General features: G+C 48.2%; 1 protein-coding gene across 1 annotated transcript in view; it reads right to left on the bottom strand.

Annotated features, from left to right (window-relative positions):
• The window catches only part of cfap61 (cilia and flagella associated protein 61), a 27816-nt gene extending 7062 nt beyond the window's left edge, over positions 1–20754 (bottom strand). The window contains exons 1-20 of the mRNA XM_034528217.1: positions 20740–20754; positions 20096–20323; positions 19147–19297; positions 18897–18973; positions 18301–18368; positions 18096–18216; positions 17450–17582; positions 14285–14425; positions 14090–14178; positions 12918–12957; positions 12624–12760; positions 12298–12424; positions 11567–11644; positions 10523–10732; positions 8029–8157; positions 5576–5703; positions 1962–2057; positions 1491–1661; positions 1052–1200; positions 239–546 (exon numbers count right to left, since the gene is read on the bottom strand). Of these exons, the coding sequence (XP_034384108.1) occupies positions 239–546; positions 1052–1200; positions 1491–1661; positions 1962–2057; positions 5576–5703; positions 8029–8157; positions 10523–10732; positions 11567–11644; positions 12298–12424; positions 12624–12760; positions 12918–12957; positions 14090–14178; positions 14285–14425; positions 17450–17582; positions 18096–18216; positions 18301–18368; positions 18897–18973; positions 19147–19297; positions 20096–20238 (2496 nt within the window). The 5' untranslated portion in view covers positions 20239–20323; positions 20740–20754. The remainder of the gene's footprint in view (positions 1–238; positions 547–1051; positions 1201–1490; positions 1662–1961; positions 2058–5575; positions 5704–8028; positions 8158–10522; positions 10733–11566; positions 11645–12297; positions 12425–12623; positions 12761–12917; positions 12958–14089; positions 14179–14284; positions 14426–17449; positions 17583–18095; positions 18217–18300; positions 18369–18896; positions 18974–19146; positions 19298–20095; positions 20324–20739) is intronic.
• Between the last annotated feature and the right edge of the window lie 44 nt (positions 20755–20798).

Raw genomic sequence — 20798 nt, forward strand, 5'->3', positions numbered from 1 at the left:
TTTATTATTCAGAGTTTTTGTCACATAATTCTCACATTTGTTGTACATTTTCTTTTGATTTCGTGGTCAAACCCACTTCCTGTTTCTCCTTTTATGGCCGAAGAGTTTAACATCAAAACCAATAAGAACGTTTATGTTTTGGAGCCGGCGGCACTTCAATGTAGAAGATGAAAGTCTTTTTCACCCTGAAATGAAGAGAGGGCCCACAGCCAGACCATAATCTCCTGTAAAGACTCACTCCGCACCGCAGCCGGAGGAGGGGCTCCTCCTCCTCGTGGGAGGCGAAGGTCACGGAGGCGAGCGGCTCCGGGTTCACCTCCCCGTCGTTCATCTGGGCCAGCAGGCGGCCGCGGTGGACCCGCACCCCGGCCTCCCCGAGGGCCACCGCCACGGCTTTCTCCACGACGGGGTCGCCGAGGCCGGAGGCGCCCGGGAGCTCGGGAGGCGTGAGCACCAGGTGGACACGCCCACCCCGGACGCCGAGGCCGAGCAAAGCCTCCGCGGTGGTGAAGACGTCGACGCCGCTGCCGTAGACGACGGCGTCGCCTAGAGATACGAGGGAGGAGCCTCCTTTCCATTATTATGTCGCAATAAAGGCGGAGTCTGTCGCTCTAATCCAACTCCGGACAGAAGCCCTTAAAGTCATCGGAAAATCTACATTTTTACAGCCTCATTTTGTGTATCATTATGTATTAAAAGACTTTATGGGAAAACAATCCTTCAAAAGTGACTAATATTTACATTCGTTCTCCACTGTCATTATTAAAAATATGGAAATAAACGTGGTATCTGTCTGCTGTGATTTGCATGTACTAATGGATTTCCTTTCATGAACTAATTAGTGCGTAATTTAGGCCCCGCCCTCCAGATCGCTGCTCACTTCCTTCAGAGGGCAGATAACGGAGACCCGATTGGTGGAGATGAAAAGATTTATCTGCAGCTAATTAACTGCTAATTACACCGGAGCACTTGAGTGTGTGTGTGTGTGTGTGTGTGCGTGTGCGTGCGTGTGTGTGCGTGTGTGTGTGTGTGTGTGTGTGTGAGTCGTCACCCTCCAGCTCCACAAAGTTGGCGCGCAGCCAGCGGCGAGCGGCCGAGCAGTCGTGGAGGTCGTTGAGGGTGAAGAGGTTGGAGGGGACGGGCCCGGTGTATCTGGATCCGGGCCAGGACCGGCTGGGATCCACACCGGTGGGACGGGGATCCACACCGGTGGGACGGGGAAGCACACCGGTGGGACGGGGAACCACACCGGTGGGACGGGGATCCACACCGGTGGGACGGGGAACCACACCGGTGGGACGGGGATCCACACCGGTGGGACGGGGAACCACACCGGTGGGACGGGGAACCACACCGGTGGGACGGGGATCCACACCGGTGGGACGGGGAACCTGCGGCGTCAAGGCGGATTCACAATGTGCGTTTCAGAAAAGTGTCCGTTAAAGAAGTCCCGGTTCTAAAACGTGTGCCCCCCCCTCCCCCCCGGTCCCACCTGGTACTGGAGGCCCGTGCAGAGGACCAGGTGATCGTAGGGCACCTTCGCACCGCCGGACACCCGGACGCATTTGGACTTCCTGTTGATGCCCACCATCTTCCCGGTCACCACGGTAACGCAGGAGTGCAGAGGGAGCTGGGCCAAGTCTCTGCTGCTGAAGGCGTGACTGCAGGAAGCGGAGAAGAGGCTCTTAAAGGGACAGTTACCCTCATGTACCCTGAGCGTATTACTAGAACCTCTCTGCTTCAGACTGAAGCTGAAAGGCTCTCTTCAAAGCCAGCGGACTCCTTTGACACAAACAGTCCTTGAACCTCTCAGGAGGAGCTGCTCTACAGCTGACTCCTTTGTTGTGTTACTTGGTGAAAGTTAGACAACAAACACACAGACAGGTGGATTCAGAGTCCTGAGAGACTTTAATTACACGTAAAATACACGTTTCGTCCAGTAAGTTGTTGATTTCACTCGCCTTGTGGACAGAAACCCGACGTCCTCGTGGTCGCCGTGGTCGCCGGGGTAACCGTGCGTGGAGACGAGCGTCAGGTTGTGGAACCTCAGGTGGGGGCTGACGGAGAGAACAGACGCTGAAGAAAACCAGGGAACACAAAGGCACCGCGCTTCCCGTCTGCATTCAGCCGCTTCAGGAGGAACCTCCATATGATAGTTTAATGAATAACAAAGCACCGTATTTAGTCTTCAGGTGAATGAAGTACGCGGTTGGGTTTCATGCTTTTTAACTCATTATTATAAATTCAATGAGTTAGAAAAGTTAAAGTTTTAAAAGAAAGTAACCTAATTAAATCATATTCATGAACTCCTCTATCACTTTTATACAAGAAGGTTAAAGAAATCATAAAGAAACAAAGGTTGAATGTCATGTAAACTATTTGATTTTTAACGCCTCTCCCCCCTCCTCCTCCTCCTCCTCCTCCTCCTCCTCCTCTTCCGCTTCCTCCTCTTCCTCCTCCTCTTCCGCTTCCTCCTCTTCCTCCTCCTCCTCCTCTTCCGCCTCCTCCTCTTCCTCCTCCTCCTTCTTCTCCTCCTTGTCCTCCTCTTCTACCTCCTCCTCCTCCTCCTCTTCCGCCTCCTCCTCCTTCTTCTCCTCCTCGGAGGGGGAAGAGGAGGAGGAGGTAGAAGAGGAAGCTCTTCTACCTCCTCCTCCTCTTCCCCCTCCTCTTCCTCCTCCTTTTCCTCCTCCTCCTCCTCCTCCTCCTCCTCTTCCTCCTCCTCTTCCTCCTCCTCTTCCTCCTCCTCCTCTCCCTCCTCCTCCTCCTCCTCCTCCTCCTCCCCCTCCTCCTCCGCCTCCTTCCCCTGCTCCTCCTCCTCCTCCTCCTCCTAATCCTACTCCTCCTCCTCCTCCTTATCCTCCTCCTCCTCCTCCTCTCCCTCAATCACAGTCTTCTCTCCTCCTCTCCTCCTCTCCCTCCTCCTCCTCCTCCTCCTCCTCTCCCCCCCTCCTCCTCCCCCTCCCCCTTCCCCTTCCTCTTCCTCCTCCTCCTCTTCCTGCTCCTCCTCCTCCTCTTCCTCCTCCTCCTCCCACTCCTCCTCCTCCTCCTCCTCCTCCTCCTCCTCCTCCTCCTCCCAGTTTACTGCCCACAGTGTTTGACGCCTCCCTTGTGATGTAAATGACTTCTTTTGTGGCGTCCTGCAGGCCGATGACTGAGGACCTTATCGCGCCTCCTGCTGCCCTCTTATCTCCACGAGCGGCCCAGACCTCCGTCAGCTGGCCGGGTGGACGTGGGTCGACGATGATGACGATGAAGATGAAGACGATGATGATGACGATGTTGCGTAATTAGGCGGTAAGCCTTGAAGATAAACTGGTGGATCAGTTATCTTCAGTTTGACCTTTTCAACCGGATGTTGTGAAATAAGTTAATTAATCTCCTCCACACAGTGGATTTGACTTTATGCTAATTAATGTCATGAAGTAAATATGTTGACATTGCGTAACAAAAGGTTTCATCCATGTGTTTTCTCTCTCGTAGAGAAACGATCTCAATAAACAAAAGTTAAGGATTTCTTATCATTGTTGATGATTTTATTGATGGTGCATCTCGTTGGCTGAAGATTCTCACATTTGAGAAGCTGGAACTATTTTTTGCTTGATAAATAACTTAAATGATTAAGAACGGCGGAGAGCATAAACATAAGTTTACCGGCGGATCAAGTCAAAGCTTCGTGTCATCGGCGGTTTGACCTTTTGACCTTCTGAGCAAACAACAACAATCGGCCCCCAGACGACGAGCGCGGTCAAACTTTCCTCTCTAATCTGTGCCAGAAGGTGGATTTACTCTGCGGCGGTGAAGCATTAAGGCCCTTTATTGGTGGATCTGTATGGGGGGGGGGGACCAGAAGCCCTGGATTTGCTCCGTTATCAGCCGGTGACAGACGGACCGCCCCGTAACCCGGCAGCCCGACCGCAGAGGGCCGAGCTCTTTATCTGTCTGACCCCGTAATGAAGCTGCTGGGCTGCATTCAATGAGCACATGGAGAGCTGTGTCTGGGCCAGGGGGGGGGGGGGCAGGGCTGATAAGAAGGGGCCCCAGCAGCCAAACTGACCCATCATTCACCCTCTCATTGGCCATGAGTCCAGCGGACACTAACGGCCTCATTAGTCCACTCATTAGTGACGGCCAACACAGTGGCTAATTAAAGGGGGGGGGGGGGGGGGGGGGGGGGCTCTGCTTAATGCCAGGACCTCGCCACAGCTGCACGGCCGGCCTCGCCAGCCCCCGTCGGCCCGGAGGTGTCGCCTGGCAGCTATCTTATCTTATCGCCCGGCTCTGAACCGAATGTCTGCCGGAGCAAGTTGAGGAACCTGTAAAGACATCAGAGTCCAGGGGATGAAAGATGATGAAGACGTGGCCTCCTCCTTCGGTTCAGGGGTTCTGGGGTTCAAAGGTTCTGGGTTTCTGGGGTTCAGGGGTTTAAAGGTTCTGGGTTTCTGGGGTTCTGGGGTTCAAAGGTTTAAAGGTTCTGGGTTTCTGTGGTTCTGGGGTTCAGGGGTTTAAAGGTTCTGGGTTTCTGGGGTTCAGGGGTTTAAAGGTTCTGGGTTTCTGGGGTTCAGGGGTTCAGGGGTTCTATGGTTCTAGGGGTCTGGGGTTCAGGGATTCAAGGGTTGTGGGGTTCAGGGTTTCTGGGGTTTAAAGGTTCTGGGTTTCTGGGGTTCAGGGGTTCTGGGGTTCAGGGGTTCTATGGTTCTAGGGGTCTGGGGTTCAGGGATTCAAGGGTTGTGGGGTTCAGGGTGTCTAGGGTTGTGGGGTTCAGGGTTTCTGGGGTTGTGGGGTTCAGGGATTCAAGGGTTCAGGGGTTCAGGGTTTCTGGGGTTCAGGGTTTCTGGGGTTCTAGGTTTCAGGGGTCCAGGGGTTCTGGGGTTCTAGGTTTCAGGGTTTCAGGGGTCCAGGGGTTCTGGGGTTCTAGGTTTCAGGGTTTCAGGGGTTCTGGGGGACACAGGAGTGTTTCTGTGGCTACGTCCTTATAGCGTCACAGACCTCTGATCTGTGTTTACTGGCCCTTGGAGATGAAAGTGGCTCGTGAACAGATTCAGAGACAGACGGCGTTTCCTGCTGATTGAAGTTCTGGTTTAGGTTCAGGTTTAGGTCTTAGTCAAAGCTCCCGTTGTCAGACTTGAAGTATATATTGTTATTATATATTGTTTGTTCACGTCTCTCAGGACCTTCTGACTTCCTGTGAGCTCATTGGTTTCCACTGACTTCATCGTCTCATTCCTCAAAGCATTTGTTGGGGACTATTTTCAGAAGACTTTGGGACCAGTTTGCTTTCAGGAGGTTCTGATGATGATGAAGCTGCTGTTCAGACCACGAAAGGGTTCATACAGAAGGCACAGATGGTCAGAGCAGTGTGTGTGTGTGTGTGTGTGTGTGTTTGGGAAGGGGGGGGGGAGCCCTCAGGGCCCCTTAAAAGGTTAATCCGGTGTGGTTAGGGAGGAAAAATGGTGACTTTATTTGTCACTGCTGCTACTAGCTCAGAAAAGGTCAGTACATATATATACATATACATATATGTGTATATGTATTATTATTATTCTATACAGGCCCATCTGGGAGACTAAAGACTCACCAGAGACAAAGCACCTCCAGGAAAGACAGCCCCGTGTCCGACGCCCCGACCACCACGATCCTGGCGTTGACGGTGACCTTGGGCTCCAAGGTCAACTTCCTGCTGACGAGGCTGAGGGCAAACGGAGCCTGAGGGCACCAGAGGGACGAGACCATGTATTACGTTGTATAAATGTTCCAGCGGATGCGTGCAGCCGTGACCACGAGCGGGACTTAACTTTCCATGTTTCATGAGCTCAGGTGCTCTGAGTGCTTTGAGTGCTTTTGAAGTTCTTTCATTCAATTATTTGTGCGTTTGTTTGGCATTCGTAGAGCACCAGATGAGAGCAGAGAGAAGAACGAGGAAAGACACGTGCAACAAGTGTCCTCTGGAGGCCTCAGCTGGGCCTCAGAGGCTCCTCCCCTTATCGAGGCTCTGACCCTCCAGAGAGCCTCAGAGGCTCCTCCCCTTATCGAGGCTCTGACCCTCCAGAGCGCCTCAGAGGCTCCTCCCCTTATCGAGGCTCTGACCCTCCAGAGCGCCTCAGAGGCTCCTCCCCTTATCGAGGCTCTTACCCTCCAGAGCGCCTCAGAGGCTCCTCCCCTTATCGAGGCTCTGACTCTCCAGAGAGCGCCTCAGAGGCTCCTCCCCTTATCGAGGCTCTGACCCTCCAGAGCGCCTCAGAGGCTCCTCCCCTTATCGAGGCTCTGACCCTCCAGAGAGCGCCTCAGAGGCTCCTCCCCTTATTGAGGCTCTGACCCTCCATAGCGCCTCAGAGGCTCCTCCCCTTATTGGGTGGTTCTGTGCGTCAGTTCTGTGCGTCACAGACTGACCTCACTGAGGGAGATGTGTTGAGCTTCTCTTTTTAAATGTGTTTATTCACACGTTTGCTCTATATAAAAATAAATAAAAATGAAAAGCGGCGCTTCAGGTGTTAACGAGACGGAAACCTCGGGAATCGAACTCGTGACCCGACGGTTAAGGAACACAAAAAGAGGTCCTGCGGGACTCAGCGTCTCTGGTCCCTCGCTAATGGCTCCTTCATCATCTGTAATTAGGCAGATTGGCCCCACAATGCACCTTGTTGGATGAAAACAGCATCCAGCGAAAAGGGGGGAACCCGGGGGTGAAATTAACCTTTGTGTAATATTCAAATAATTGGTGTGCTCGACATCTGTCGCGCTCCGAGATGTCGTTGGGTTTGATTAGCAGGAAGATAAAAGAGTTTAAACCTATCAGACACACATTTAATAAATGTTTAGAGCTATGAAACCAATTATTACTATTTCATTTTACTATTACACTTTTGATCACTTGTTTTCATGTCAGGTCAAAGGTTAGTTGTATATGTCAGGAACACTGGAACATGAAACCAGGGTCCCTCTTTTTAAAGAACACGCGTCTCTGATTCAAAAGGAAGAACCGGCGTTTCCACGGCGCGCGTGACCCTGAACGCAACGCAGCTGCAAAGCGCTGACGTCGACATTTTCATTTGACTTTTCATTTGTTTTTGACCAAAAGGTTAAGAAACATGAAGCTAAAGATTAAAAATGTCGTGGCACATTTTCAAAACACGCAGCAGCTCCCTTTAACGTTCAGGGTCGGATGAACTCAGCAACCGTGGCAACAAGCCTGAAGGAAAACATTGAGATGTTATTATTATTATTATTATCATCATCATCTGTCATCCAGTAAAACAACGATTAGTGTCACGTAGACGCTGTATTTGGACATTTATTGAAAGTTACCACGTAAAAAACAACCCGTATCTGTGCATCCCCCCCCTCCCCCCCCCTCATCTGCATGTGGGGGGCAGGTGCAGCCGCCTCACCTGATGTAACACGACCCCGTGTTGACCGAGAGGGAACAGGTGCCTTAGATTCCATTAATCACCCCGAGGCTCTTATCTGAAGGGGGGGGGGTGATGGAGTGAAATGGACATGTGGGTGTACACGCGACGCCTCGGGTCCAAAGGGAGCGCTGCTGGACACGTGGTCAATATTTGAAATGAATCACGGCCACATTAAGAAGACAGGAGGTTATCGTCATTCATCCTTCACCGGCTCGTTCCTCCATGTTTACGCCTCCCTTCAGCCTCTGTTCTATCGTATTAATCCTCTGTGAAGCTCAAAAGATGCTTCATGTTTGAGGGATACAAGATAGAAGCATCACTCAGAATGTTCCCTCGTTTCTACTCACAGGTACTTACATTTAGAATCCTAGTTCACAGGTATTAAATATGTAAGTGTGACTACGTTGGACCTATAATGTCTGTTCATGTGCTCATTCCATCATTCTGTGTTTTACACACTTCTGACAGAACGATGGCGTTGAAAACAGCGCCCTCTGGTGGTCATGTCAGCACCCTGCAGGGCCCCGTCTGTCGGCGGCCTTCAGCTAATCTAGTTCCCTGGCAGGCTGCTGCTCCCCTGGCAGCCTGCTGCTCCCCTGGCAGCCTGCTGCTGCCGGCCCACCTGGTCCTCTGTGATCTGCCTGGAAGGCGCGTTGACGCCGAGCTCCTCCAGCGGGTAGACGATCTGGCGTCGCGGGCGGACGGGGACCGCGCAGTCCAGCACGAAGTCCAGATGGTGGACGCAGGAATCCTGAGTGCAGGGGAGGAGAGAGGGCAGCGTGTCAGCGAGAGACTCGGCATCAGTGTGTGTGTGTGTGTGTGTGTGTGAGGTGGGGGGGGGGGGTGATAATGAGCTCAGGTGAAGAGGCTGGGTGACGCAAGGCTTACTCCACTCATATGAAAACATCTCCCAGTGCTTCTTCCGTTATTCTATTTGCCCATCATCACCATCATCATCACCACCATCCTCATCATCACCATCATCATCCTCGTCCTCATCTCCAGATCTGGTGCTTTAGTTGGGAGGTAATTAGCAGAGGAAGCCGAGGCCTCTCGACATGCTCTCATTATGCGCGTGGAGCGGCGGAGCTGCCGGCACCTGCTGCCCCCGACCACCCCAGGGGGCCGAGGGGCTGCACTCTGCAAGAAATGACCCGCCTGAAACCAGTGTTTACGTTGGTGTTTACGTTGGTGTTTACGTTGGTGTTTACGTTGGTGTTTACGTTGGTGTTTACGTCGGTGTTTACGTTGGTGTTTACATTGGTGTTTACGTCGGTGTTTACGTTGGTGTTTACGTTGGTGTTTACGTCGGTGTTTACGTCGGTGTTTACGTCAGTGTTTACGTCGGTGTTTACGTTGGTGTTTACGTCAGTGTTTACGTCAGTGTTTACGTCGGTGTCGGTGTTTACATTGGTGTTTACGTTGGTGTTTACGTCTGTGTTTACGTTGGTGTCGGTGTTTACGTCTGTGTTTACATCGATGTTTACGTTGGTGTTTACGTTGGTGTTTACGTTGGTGTTTACGTCGGTGTTTACGTCAGTGTTTACGTCGGTGTTTACGTTGGTGTTTACGTTGGTGTTTACGTCGGTGTTTACGTCGGTGTTTACGTCGGTGTTTACGTCAGTGTTTACGTCGGTGTTTATGTCGGTGTTTACGTTGGTGTTTACGTCGGTGTTTATGTCGGTGTTTACGTTGGTGTTTACGTGGGTGTTTACGTGGGTGTTTACGTTGGTGTTTACGTCGGTGTTTACGTTGGTGTTTACGTCGGTGTTTACGTGGGTGTTTACGTTGGTGTTTACGTCGGTGTTTACGTCTGTGTTTACGTCTGTGTTTACGTCTGTGTTTACGTTGGTGTTTACGTTGGTGTTAACGTCGGTGTTTACGTCGGTGTTTACGTCGGTGTGTACGTCGGTGTTTACGTCGGTGTCGGTGTTTACGTTGGTGTTTACGTTGGTGTTTACGTTGGTGTTTACGTTGGTGTTTACGTCTGTGTTTACGTCGATGTTTACGTCGGTGTTTACGTCGGTGTTTACGTCGGTGTTTACGTCTGTGTTTACGTCGGTGTTTACGTTGGTGTTTACGTCGGTGTCGGTGTTTACGTCTGTGTTTACGTCAATGTTTACGTCGGTGTTTACGTTGGTGTTTACGTTGGTGTTTACGTCGGTGTTTACGTCGGTGTTTACGTCGGTGTCGGTGTTTACGTCTGTGTTTACGTCGATGTTTACGTCGATGTTTACGTCGGTGTTTACGTTGGTGTTCACGTCGGTGTTTACGTCGGTGTCGGTGTTTACGTCGGTGTTTACGTCGATGTTTACGTCAGTGTTTACGTTGGTGTTTACGTCGGTGTTTACGTTGGTGTTTACGTCAGTGTTTACGTTGGTGTTTACGTCGGTGTTTACGTTGGTGTTTACGTCTGTTTACGTCGGTGTTTACGTTGGTGTTTACGTTGGTGTTTGCGTCGGACGTGTCCGACTCGTCAGCGCGCTCGTCTGATTCAACGGCCGCAGCACGTCTGTTGTCTTCATCCAAATCATCACACAGAAACAACATCAATAAAATAAATAAAACAATACCCTGAATCACGGTCATGGTGGTATACTTATGACATCATAATGCAACGTATTTATCACTAAGAAGTTCATCAAAAGAAACTTCTTTTTTTTTTTAAACGTGTGTCGTAGAAGAAGAAGTTCATGGTGACCGCTAGTTAGCGACTATCACTGACAGCCAATCAGATTACAGCAGGGCAACAGCCAATCAGCTTTGAGCCTGCGTATTGTTGTTTTGCAAAGGTTGCAAAGGTTTATATTCCATATATATCACTTACACTTCCAACACTTAATTTATTAATTCTTCAAGTCGACTTAGTGGTTAAATTGTTCTCTCACCACTTTCATAAAGCCGAGGTTGAAAAGCAGGAAACATATCAGAAAGCTACTATAATAAAGAAGAGCTGACCCCAGATCAGCACGACAAATCAGATCCCAAATGAAGAGGAAGTGTCTTCACTTCCTCTTCCCTCCTCACGGATACTTCTCGCCCCGAGGGTCAATGTGGATCTGAGCAAAGGGGGGGGGGGGGGGGCGCCCCGAGGGTCCCCGGTGTGTGAAACCCACCTCCTGGCCTGGGTGGCTGGGGGGGTAGCTCCGGTGGAACAGGCAGGACCGGCGGGCCAGCCGCAGCACCTCCTTGAACAGGTGTCTGCCGGAGGGCCGGCAGCAGCGCTTGAGGACCAGGTGGAGAACCTGAGCGTGCTCCTCGGCGCCGTGGTGGCTGAAGTAGATGAAGTTCTCCACGTTGAAGCGGGCGCACAGGTACCGGATGTCCTGGAGGCAGACGAGCAGAAGGGACCCAAACACACCGTTAGTACACTATCAATTAGTCATTTCATCCTTTTCGATTGGATTAGTCTTCAAAATAGGGAAAAATCACAAATTTCCATGTCAAAAAAAGAAAGATATTAAATGTACGATGATATGAATAAAACAGAGAAAAGCTGCAAATTCTTGTTGTTCTGAGTTTGGACTCATGGTTTAATGCACTTATTGTAAGTCGCTTTGGATAAAAGCGTCAGCTAAATGACATGAAATGTAATGTAATGTCATGTAATGTAATGTAATGTAATGTAATGTTATGTAATGTAATGTAATGTTATGTAATGTAATGTAATGTTATGTAATGTAATGTAATGTTATGTAATGTGATGTAAATCATCAGAATATTTAGCATGTTGTCTTGATAACTAACTTCGATGATTAATAATGATTCATCTCAACATCATTCCATCAAGATATTGATTATTTGTGATACTTTTGAAGAGTTTTTAATGTCGTTCAGCAGAAATTATATTTCAATTTATAAATTATTTATATATATATAGATACACACATTGGTTTTCAAGTTTTCAGAACTTAAATCAAATATTTCTATTTTCTAATATTGTTAATTGCTGCATACTCAGTTCAATTAAATGATACGTATTAATATTAACTGCATTAAATGTAGCAAATATGTGTGCAAAGCTCAAACACGGATGGAACTAATCAACTTAAACATGGTCAAATGGGCCCTGAACCCACCACAGACCCCCCCCCCCCCCCCCCACCACCACAGACCCCCCCCCCCCCCCAAGAAGGACAAGGACCCCCGTATGAACCCACCTGTTCGTCTCTGAGGATCAGGACCCCCACGACCTGCCCGAGCACCTGGGCCACGAAGGCCTGCAGCGGCACGCCGTCCTGCGAGAGGAGGAGGGAACACAACAGACCAGCATGCACCTGGTCCTCTCGGGGGGGGGGGGGGGGGGGGGGCTGCAGAAGTAATTATTGTCTCTTTTGGGAGCTGCGGCGCTGACAGCTGGGGTGTCAGTCAGAGAGGAGAATCTCTGGCAAAGATTCCCAAACCATCATGGTGTCATTTTAAAGCCAGTCAAACTGGGTGTTCCCTGGACTTACTGGTCCCTGCTGGCTCACACGGTGTTACAGACCAGCTGCTTTAACAAGTCAGAAGCATTTTAATACAAATATTAAGAGACGTCATGCAGCAACAAGGCTGTAGGGACAGGAACAATGTGCCAGTTACAGCATCCATACCATCATTAATATTGTTTTATTGATCTTAAAGCCACAGGTAGTTCTTTATGAGACACCTGAGACTTCAGAACAATGATGCATCTTTAAAACAAAAGCTTTTTGTTTAACTTTAATGTCTTTTTAAGACAATGTGTGAGTACATTGGACTCATTTTAGGACAGTTTGAAGTGAACGTGACTGTAAAAGTGGAGGAGACAAAAATAGAGTTGGGAAAATACTAAAGATAAATAAATAAAAAACTTGGGTTATTGATCTCCGTATGAAAACACACAAACGGCGCCGAGCGGCTGGAGGCTCACCGGGTCTCTGCGGGTCTCGTAGACGCGGTCCAGGTCTCGCAGCAGGGACCCGCTGAGTCTCAGACCCGTCACCAGATCAGAGACGGCCGGCCGGTCTGCAGCCGCGGCCGGCCTCACCTCCACGACGCTGCGAGAGCAACCGGGAGGAGGAACACACAGAAAGAGCTCCTTTAATATCCGGTGAAGCTCAATCAGTGTGAAGACAAGCTTCTTGTAAAGCATCTCCACTTCCTCTCGTGGACTTGAACCCATGTACTCCCGGTCCCCCCCTCCCCCCCGAGCACTGACACTAAACCAGAGTCGGACGCGGTCTTTCCTCGACCCACCTGAGCCCGGCGCGGTGGAGGACGTAGAGTTGGCGTGGCGGCGAGCGGGAGGCGCGAGGCGGCACTCTGAGGAAGCTCTGCAGCAACGGGAACTCAGGGGAGGTGGTCGGCACGGAGATGATGCAGAAGTCCAGGTCCTGGCAGACGGACAGGAGAACCCGTTAGACCTGGTGTCCCACACGGTGGACTTCCTCCTCCGGTACCTTCTCGTACGTGTTCCCTCTTCGGCCAGAGGCAGCCACCTTTAACTTATTGTGGTTAGTCGAGCTCGTGAAACGCACGAAACATACTCACAGGGAAAAAGTTGAATATGTATGGAATAAAGTCCACGGATCTGGGGGAAGAGAAGAAGAAGAAGAAGAAGAAGAGGAGAGTGTTGAGTCAGAATATGTGTGGATGCCAACCGTGGGACACAAAGCCAGCGCTGGAACAAGTGGCTCAACTTCATTAATAACACAAGCTCCATATTTAGTAACAGCTGGGAGGCGAGAGGAGCTCAGCAGGAGCCAGATAACCGTCGCTGTCCTCCTGCTTTGACACATGACTGACGAGGCTCTGGACGGGCGCCACGAAGTCTATTCAAGTAGGAGAGAAAATACTTAAAAATATGGATTATTTTTATTTTTTAGTATCTGGCTTTTGTGTGTAAAGTCATGTAATTCTGTAAAAGTAATTCACCTTCATGTTGTATTTCTCGTGTTTTTAAAGTAGATATTTGTGTCCAACATATTGCAGTCACATGTTAAAGAATGTGATTATACAATATTAGTTTAAATTAGAAGGTTTCGTTTACAATATGTCCTCTAATTTACTTGAGCTCTTATATTATTTGTATACACACATATATAAATATATATATATGTGTGTATATTTATACATATATATATATTATTAATTTATTTGCAATTAAAGGATAAATTAGACATTATTCTATATTTTTCTCACAGCCAACGAATCCCCAAAAAAGACCAAAACCAACAACCCGTCTGTCTCTCTACTCTCTGACTTCCTGTCTGTGGCTCTCGCCTCCCATTGGTTCCCATTGGTTCCCATTGGTTCCTAATGGTTCCCATTGGTTCCTAATGGTTCCCATTGGTTCCTAATGGTTCACATTGGTTCCCCATTTAGTAGAAACATCCCTCACAAATGTGTGTCATGTAAAAATATCACAAAGTCTCTAAATGTCCAACAACAGCTGTAAATGTAGTTTTTATCAAGCTTACAAACAGGAGGGACTAGAGCATGGAGATGAGGAGGAGGAGGAGGAGGAGGAGGAGGAGGAGGAGGAGGAGGAAGAGGAGGAGGAGGATGAGGAGGAGGAGGAGGAGGATGATGAAGGAACAACACTGAGGCTCATTGGTGTGTTTTAATGGAGCTCAGTGAGACTTCAGGAGACGTGTTACTAGACATAAAGTGTTTTATTATTATTATCCTCTAACTTTAGAACAGATATGATGAATAAATACCTTGTTTCATAATCTTTGTCAATGACGAAGGCCTGAATGCTGGCGACGTTGGAACTCTCAGAAATATGTCCCGTCGACTGTGTTTCCTCCTGAAGTGACAACAACAACAACAACAACAACAACAACAAACACTGAAGACTAGATGGCCTGTTGTTGTGCGTCCATCACTCATGTCTCTTTATGTGATGTGTGTACCGGCGGGGAGGCGGAGCTCCGCGTTGTGCTCGCTGCAGGTTCCTGGAAACCGTCCAGGAAGCTCAACTCAAAGAGCTCGTCCAGAAGATTCAGGTCCACGTCACAGGTGAAGAGGACGAGGCCGACGGGGACCCCGTCACTCTGAAACACAGTAACACAACGACACAGTGACACAGTAACACAATGACACAGTAACACAGTAACACAATGACACAGTAACACAATGACACAATGACACAGTAACACAATGACACAGTAACACAATGACACAGTGACACAGTGACACAACGACACAGTGACACAACGACACAGTAACACAACGACACAGTGACACAATGACACAGTGACACAATGACACAGTGACACAATGACACAACGACACAGTGACACAACGACACAGTGACACAACGACACAGTGACACAACGACACAGTGACACAGTGACACAACGACACAGTGACACAACGACACAGTGACACAACGACACAACGACACAGTGACACAGTGACACAACGACACAGTGACACAGTGACACAGTGACACAACGACACAGTGACACAACGACACAGTGACACAACGACACAGTGACACAACGACACAGTGACACAACGACACAACGACACAGTGACACAACGACACAGTGACACAACGACACAACGACACAGTGACACAACGACACAGTGACACAACGACACAACGACACAGTGACACAACGACACAGTGACACAACGACACAGTGACACAACGACACAGTGACACAACGACACATCGACACATCGACACAACGACACAGTGACACAACGACACAGTGACACAACGACACAGTGACACAACGACACAGTGACACAACGACACAGTGACACAGTGACACAACGACACAGTGACACAGTGACACAACGACACAGTGACACAGTGACACAGTGACACAACGACACAGTGACACAACGACACAGTGACACAACGACACAACGACACAGTGACACAACGACACAACGACACAGTGACACAACGACACAGTGACACAACGACACAACGACACAGTGACACAACGACACAGTGACACAACGACACAGTGACACAACGACACAGTGACACAGTGACACAACGACACATCGACACATCGACACAACGACACAGTGACACAACGACACAGTGACACAACGACACAACGACACAGTGACACAACGACACAGTGACACAACGACACAGTGACACAACGACACAGTGACACAACGACACAACGACACAGTGACACAACGACACAGTGACACAACGACACAACGACACAGTGACACAACGACACAGTGACACAACGACACAGTGACACAACGACACAGTGACACAGTGACACAACGACACATCGACACATCGACACAACGACACAGTGACACAACGACACAGTGACACAACGACACAACGACACAGTGACACAACGACACAGTGACACAACGACACAGTGACACAGTGACACAACGACACAACGACACAGTGACACAACGACACAGTGACACAACGACACAACGACACAGTGACACAACGACACAGTGACACAACGACACAACGACACAGTGACACAACGACACAGTGACACAACGACACAGTGACACAGTAACACAACGACACAGTGACACAGTGACACAACGACACAATGACACAACGACACAGTGACACAGTGACACAGTGACACAACGACACAGTAACACAACGACACAGTGACACAACGACACAGTGACACAACGACACAGTGACACAGTAACACAACGACACAGTAACACAACGACACAGTGACACAACGACACAATGACACAACGACACAGTGACACAACGACACAGTGACACAACGACACAGTGACACAACGACACAGCGACACAACGACACAGTAACACAACGACACAGTGACACAACGACACAATGACACAACGACACAGTGACACAGTGACACAGTGACACAACGACACAGTAACACAACGACACAGTGACACAACGACACAGTGACACAGTAACACAACGACACAATGACACAGTGACACAACGATACAGTGACACAGTGACACAACGACACAGTGACACAGTGACACAACGACACAGTGACACAACGACACAGTGACACAGTAACACAACGACACAGTAACACAACGACACAATGACACAACGACACAGTGACACAACGACACAGTGACACAACGACACAATGACACAACGACACAGTGACACAACGACACAATGACACAACGACACAGTGACACAACGACACAGTGACACAACGACACAGTGACACAACGACACAGTGACACAACGACACAGTGACACATCGACACAGTGACACAACGACACAGTGACACAACGACACAGTAACACAACGACACAGTGACACAACGACACAACGACACAGTGACACAGTGACACAATAACACAGTAACACAATAACACAATAACACAATAACACAATAACACAATAACACAGTAACACAATAACACAATAACACAATAACACAATAACACAATAACAGCCTCATTCGTGTGAGAGGAGGAACAAGAAACAGCAGAACGCCCTAAAGGAAGATAAGAGCCTCGATATTGTTAAAATCACCACCTACAAGTTCCTTTTGTTCAGCTGAGACGTATTTAAATAAAGAATGAATTGACAGAACGACCTCTGTTCATATTTGATAAACGTGATCTTATGGAGATCTGAGCAGCTTTCACACGGACCTCCAGGTTCTCAAGCGTTTGTTTCCATGTTCTGTATTCGAATGCTGGCTTTGCGTTTTGGACTGAAGTCAAGTTGTAACAGATTAAAAAAAGAAAAGAACAATATTTAAACGACACGAGGTCCCCGGTGGCCCTCCGGGACCACGTCGGTTGGTCCTCTGAACACATTCACACAGAAAGCCCCAACATGCTTCAGATGTCTGGACACAATGTGTTCAGTGGGAGCACGTCTTGGCCGGGTATCAGCTCGTATCTGCCAGATGCTGCCGGGGAACACATGTCAGCCCGACTGGCGGGGAGGGGAGAAGATCTGTCGCCCCCCCCCTCCCCTCCCCGGGTCCCGAGGGGGACCGGATCCCAGCAGGGGGCCCTCCTGACAATCAGCCAAAGCATCATCAGCGTAACTCACATAATATCAGACGGGAAACGGTTTTAGAAAAAGTTTGGACCGACCTCACAAACCGCGGCGTGATTCTTCTGGTCCTGAGAGTCCAGGAGCTCTGCCAGGAAGTACGGCCGGTCGAAGGAGGGCAGAAGTTTCGCCTGCTCCTCAAATATGTCCATGAGGTCATCGTGATCCTCAACCCTGTGATGTAAGAAATAACAAATAAACGAGGGGCGGCCTACATCCAACAATCAATAAAATGTATATCACGCTGAATCAAATGACTCTCGGTGTCATGGCAACCCACTAATTGATTTGAAGCAGTTTGTCATCTTGTTGGGGGGTTCTTCTGCCCCCATGTGGCCAGAACAGATATAGTTATTGCAGCTTTAACTTTACCCATTAAATGTTTGTTTTTTGTGATAATCGTGAACATAATCAAACAGACCATAAAGCAGGGTACGCTTTAGGGCGGGGCTACCTGGTGATTGACAGGTACGTCACTCCTCCTCAGTCCAGATGGTCACTTACGTTCCAAAAAACCAAGATGGCGACGGCCGAAAGGGGCCAAACTTCAAGCTTCAAAACCAACGGGTGACGTCACGTCGACATACATGTGGCGCGCGTTCACAACACATCCTGCGCGTCCACCACCTTGACCTGCGCGTGCACGTGAAACGTTAGTGTGGGTGGGGAGGAGTCAGCTGACGTCACCTGGCCGGGCGGATGTGGAGCTTCGGGCAGTGCCGGTGTCTGTGGCCTATGAGCGCCGAGCAGCGAGGCCCCGCCTCCGTCGCGCGCTGCAGCGGCTCGAACACGTCCTGCAGCGCCGGCTCTGGATCAGCAGCAAATCACAAGACCCGGATGTGGATGTCTGAACGACTACCATCACAACAATGAACGTGAAGCAGCTGGTCACCTAGAGCAGCCACGTGGGGGCCCACCAGGCAGACGTGCTCCAGCTCTGAGACGGCGTCGAACACGGCCCTGGACCCAGAAGCAGAGGGGGGGAGGGGGGATGACCTCTATGGTGACCTCTATGGTCACCTCTATGAATCTGCATTCTGTGGTTGTTATAACCAAAGCACCTTTTTAATATGCATGAGATTTGGGAGTTGGACCCTGACAGCCCAGCTGCCTATAAATGGCTTTCTTTCCTTCCTTCGATGACTTATTATGTATCCTAGATTTATTTAATTGTATTTTATTTTTTTATTAGTATTTCCCCCTTTTATTATTGTTTGACAAACCTAACTTTTGTATCAATAATGTTAATATATTTAAATGATTAAAAATGTAAGTGACAAAATATATATATAAATATACATATATTTATATATATATATATTTTTTTTAAATATATATATATATATATAAATATCTATTTATATATATATATATATTTTTTTTTAAAGATATATAAATATCTATTTATATATATATATAAATATATTCCAGATAAAAATACAAAGCTCCACGTTTAAAAGAGGGCTACATATCATTATTTTTTCATACCTCATTATTTTCTTTGCACTCGCTGCGGCAAAATCCTTCTGTGCCACGAAGAGGTGGAGGAAGAGTGTGTTCAAAGGCTGCAGGGCAAGAAGAGTTAGAGCGTTTCTCTCCAGTTGACTTTCATTGCACTTGATCTGAAACAGAGCTTCAAAACTCCAAAATATTGAAAAAGTCACAAACAGGACGAATCATAACAACAACTCTGCATCAGCAGCTCTCGATGCCGAATGGATTCACGAATGATACCGACTGTGCACGCTTCAGCGCCGAGGTGGCTCTGCAGGAAAGGTTCCCAGCGGGTCTGATCCACCACGTCTCCGATGGGGTGATCGAAGAACGACGCGTGGGCCACAATCTCGTCCTTTCCATTGGCCAGAGTCACGGCCAGATTGGCTTTCTCTCTGGAGGGTCCAGGAGGAGCAAGAGAGAACCAGACCGTCACGTCCAGATGAGACGACAACACCTTCTCAGTGACTCTTATGTGTATACGAGTAGGTCATCGGTACTAGGATTACTCGAGGTTTCACAGCGGAGGGGAAACATCTAAAAGTCCATAAAAACTAAAATATCATAAAATAATCCACCTCCCTGCTTTTCACCTGTATATCATAATGTTGCCAAAATATAATTAAATACATTTCTGACATGAATGCTTGCAATGAACTAAGGATCCAGGTGGAGGAGTGGAGGAGAATTATTATTTTAGTTTTTTTTATTATCAACATTATAGATTTTAAGGAGATTCCATTAGAGTCCACTTCACAGACCCTGCAGAGTGAGTAGAAGTACGATTGGAATCTAACCAGGAAGTGCAAAAAGTAGAAACGTGCACATACTGTAAATACATAACCATAATGTGTGATACTGTGAAATTATGTACACGCAGAATAAATAATTAACCAATTTGGACTACGAATGGATAACTTAACGGCCACTAAAAATAAATATAAAAACGTATACATTAATTAATGTAACTATGTTCTGCACTAAATAGTGTGAATAATAAGCCAGTAAGTCATATTTGTAGTGCGTACCAAAACTAAATAAATAATCAAATAAAACTAGGTCGTTAAGGGCTTTCGTCATAGTTTCTTTTACTTTTCATGGACTTGATGAACCGATGGAAGTGTGGCTCTATCCAGAAAGCCTGCTCTAGACTCTAGACTTCAGACACTAGACAAAGAAACGCGTCGTCTTACAGAAGATGGATGACATTGACCCTTCCAAAAAGCGCCACAGCCGAGGGCCCGATGAGGCGGTCGATCCCCTGAGCGTCCGCCGACTCGCTCCTCCTGACGGTCACGGCTTCCTCTTGGCCACGGGCGGAAGTCAAAGCCCTCATGTTCACTTGTCCACTTGTCCACTTGTCCACTTGTTCACTTGTCCACTTGTCCACTTGTTCACTTGTCCACTTGTCCACTTGTTGACTGGCCGTAAGAGAACCACACAGAAGTACAGGAGGAGGTATTCAGATGCTTTAGTAGAAGCACTAATACCACACTGTACACAACTAAATACTCTGTTACAGGACCTTTAAGTAAAACAACCTGGTCAACTGTTTAACAATAGTTAGCTTAGCTAGTTAAAAGCATGAAGTTACTCACCTGTCACACGTTACACATTTAATAGACTATAACGTCAGTGTTATTTAATAACTTTATATTGCTCGTTGTTAGAATTAGAACCAAAAAAACACCTAAATGACACATAAAACCTGTAAGTTAACTCTTCACCTATAACACCGTTTAGTTTATTAACCGGACCCCCATTAGCTGACGCTAATATTTAATGTAATATTATTATATTCTAATTGTTTGCATTTCTTATATACTGTATTTATTACCTGCTGTCCTCTTGCTTTCTATTCAGTGTCAACCACGTTAGCTAAAACAAACCCCGTCA

This window comes from Cyclopterus lumpus, chromosome 24 (assembly GCF_009769545.1).
Source record: "Cyclopterus lumpus isolate fCycLum1 chromosome 24, fCycLum1.pri, whole genome shotgun sequence".
Classification (NCBI taxonomy): Eukaryota; Metazoa; Chordata; class Actinopteri; order Perciformes; family Cyclopteridae; genus Cyclopterus; species Cyclopterus lumpus.